Source organism: Primulina huaijiensis, unplaced genomic scaffold, assembly GCF_012295235.1.
Source record: "Primulina huaijiensis isolate GDHJ02 unplaced genomic scaffold, ASM1229523v2 scaffold207600, whole genome shotgun sequence".
NCBI lineage: Eukaryota > Viridiplantae > Streptophyta > Magnoliopsida > Lamiales > Gesneriaceae > Primulina > Primulina huaijiensis.
This window is the reverse complement of record NW_027354923.1, coordinates 144-3,186: the sequence shown is the minus strand read 5'-3', so window position 1 is coordinate 3,186 and position 3,043 is coordinate 144. Positions and strand designations below refer to the sequence as shown.

The 3,043-nt window shown below is 37.1% G+C and overlaps 2 protein-coding genes across 2 annotated transcripts; both read right to left on the bottom strand.

Moving 5' to 3' along the window:
• Positions 1-76: 76 nt before the first annotated feature.
• On the bottom strand, positions 77-751 carry LOC140966663 (beta-1,4-xylosyltransferase IRX9-like). Its single transcript, XM_073426915.1, has one exon. The coding sequence runs from the start codon at positions 746-748 to the stop codon at positions 95-97; it is 654 nt and encodes a 217-aa protein (XP_073283016.1). The 5' UTR covers positions 749-751; the 3' UTR covers positions 77-94.
• Positions 752-1,526: 775 nt separating this feature from the next.
• Positions 1,527-2,823, bottom strand: LOC140966662 (protein OSB2, chloroplastic-like). The gene has a single exon (XM_073426914.1). It carries the CDS (start codon positions 2,818-2,820, stop codon positions 1,528-1,530), a length of 1,293 nt encoding a protein of 430 aa, XP_073283015.1. The 5' UTR covers positions 2,821-2,823; the 3' UTR covers position 1,527.
• Between the last annotated feature and the right edge of the window lie 220 nt (positions 2,824-3,043).

Here is a 3,043-nt window from a genome sequence, read left to right as displayed (position 1 = left end):
ACACACACACACACACACACACACACACACACATATATATATATGTATATATGTGTATATATATATATATATTCAGGAATTGGCAGAATAACACTTACTGAATTGCTCTAATCTCTTCAAAGAAACTGAGATCATACACATTGGAAAGCCCCGCAAAGTGGACAATTCCACTCAATCTATGATGCTCAATGTGATTAAGAGCAATATTTCTCTGATAATCCATTTCAGAATTGAAATCTGTGAAATTTTCCTTGAACACAACATGTCTGTACATGATTCTGGTTTTCCTTAGCATCTCCGAAACCTTGGATTCATCGCACTTCTGTTCAACGACAATCCATAACAATGGCTGAGCCACCAGTTTCAATGTGTTGGCAAGTCTTGAAAGCAACACCTCACGAAGCTTATTTCTCCTACTTGTGGGAGTAACAACAATCACCAATCTTCTCGAATCGGTTTCTTGAATTTCCTCCTCCTCCTCTTCTTCTGGCATTACCTCGTTTTTCAAGTTTTGTCTGCTTGGTTTTAGTTCTTGCCTCTCATCCAACAAACTTCTGTTGAAATTATGTGTTTTTGTCTCATGAAAAACATCTACAGTTTTTGGGGCTGAAATACGACCTAAGAAGATCGAGGGTTTGTTGGCTGGGGCAAATCCGGTGAAAAATCCCATCACAAAACATAGTATAAAATGGACTATGGCTTTCTTCCACAAGTGCATCTTCTTCTTTGATCTTTCCAGAGATGCCATAGTCCAAGAATTGAGAGAAATTACTTAATATTCTAGGTATTCCGGCTGTTGGGAAGTTCTTGAAGAAGAGAATAAATGATTTGGGGAAAAGAGAGGGATATAATGATGTGGGATTTGTGATCAAATTCAAGAATATTAAACAGAAGTAATGCAAATAATATTAAGCTTCTAAAAAAGGCGGGATACAAAATATCAGAATTAAGAATTGAATGTAGGTGAATTGAATCATATAGTTGTTAGTGATTAGAATTATTTAATTGGTCAGGCTTTGCTTGACAGAGTCATGCCTTGAAATAAAAGAAATATAATAAAAAAGAATTGCTCTCTTGCACCAAATAGTTGTTGAGATGTAAATTCATCCACCTAATTTCTTTTTTCGTTTTCTACAATAATGATTATGAGTAGAAAAAACTTGAACTCGTGTGCTATAATTTGAAGTGTAATTACATACACTTCACATCTCAAAACTTCAAATACTAATTCTTGTACTTCGTGACTAACTGTGAATACAAAAAAAAGAACACATACAGTGTATTTGAAAATACCCAAAAAAAAATTATCTTTAAAAGGAATGAAATCTTTTTTTGGGAGTTCAGACCTTTGATTGACATCTAAAGCAATCCAAAAAAAGTAGTAATCGTTGAAAAATGATTCATTAACTAACACACGTTTGACATGATTTTGAATGCTGGTATACACGAGAAATTACGATTTCTATATATGACTATGTGAGACAATACCATAAAAAGTAAAGCATATACAAGGTGGAATTTGAATCATTAATGAATTACCAATCTTTGGACATCTCTTGAAGGCAGTAAACCAGGCAACACCCAGGCCGGTGAGCTGCTTAACCATAACGCTTCACCAGTCTCTTTGTGCTTAAAATCTGGTCCTTTTGGGTTTCTCTTGTTTGCTCTATTGTCCCACCATTTATTTGGATTTTCGACCAAATTCTTCCAAGAACCGTCCAGTTTTCTCGGTCTTTTCATTTCACCAGACCTTTCACTAATAACCTTAACGTCTAATCCCAGTTTTTCAAGCCCTGGCAACACCCATTCAGGGGCGCTACTCAACCAGAGTCCCTTCTCGGTCCCTTTTTGTTTAAAATCGGGGAATTTTTCCTTAACCAATCCATTGGACTTGTGATCACGATAATCCCACCATTGCTGAGGATTTTTCACAAGATCCCTCCATAAATCAAACTGTGAATCCCAGTCCTTTCTCTTTTGAACACGTCTTACGCTCTTCCCTTTACCTTTTCCTGATTTAAACCAATCCTTATCAACTTTCACAGCATCATTTCGACCTAGAACAGTTCCTCGCTCCTCAGAATCGGTGTTCAACAAGACCCCTTTTCTCTTTTCCATGAAATTTACTTTCAATCCCTCCACAAAGTTAAGATTTTCCGCCAAAACATAAAAACTTCCGAGATACTGATTTAACATCAATCGCATAGGATCCCTACTCAACTTTCCGGACACGTAAACAGTGTCACTTTCCTTTACATGGCACGCCACAATGTGGGCCAAATCACCTTCAAACACAACAGGAACTAACAAAGATATCTTTTCGCCGCCATCTGCTGGGGAAATCACAGCGGCGGCAAAGTGTTCCCCGTTAGAAGAAGCCTCAAACTTTACAGGGGTCTGGACATGACCGATCAAATTCACCGAGTTTGCGACTTTTTCTTGGTATGGAATCTCTGTTGGTCTCGGCCAAGCCGTTAGTACTATACTGTGCTTCTTGATTCCCTGATTCAAGCTTGGTGATATTTCAGAGGATTTCTGGGCTCCGGGCTTGGTGAATTGATGGGTTTTTTGGATGTTGCTAGTGGCTTTGATGGAGTAGAAATTGATTCGTCTGAGGGTGTTAAGGATTCGAAGGAAAGCAAGGGGTTTTTTTAAAGGGGGAGAGGGGAAAATCACATGGGCCGATAATTTGGCTGTGGAATGCACATTCATGGCGGGTAGTGGAAATGCTCCAGAACAATTGGGGGTAATATATGTTTGAATTAGGGTTTCTGTAGGGTTTTGATCTGGGTACGTGACTTCTAACCAATACATTTTCATAGTCAGATCTAAGTCATGAACTGAAACCAAAACATGATTTATTTGCAGGTATTACGGGTAATTCAATTTCTATTACCATAATCATATCTACACCACGTCATATGGAAATTTATATAAGTGAAACAAAATAACTTATTATTATTTTTATTTTCAAAACTAATTAAAATATCATTTTCTCAAAAAACAATACATTTAATCCACATATAATTTTATCGTACAATTG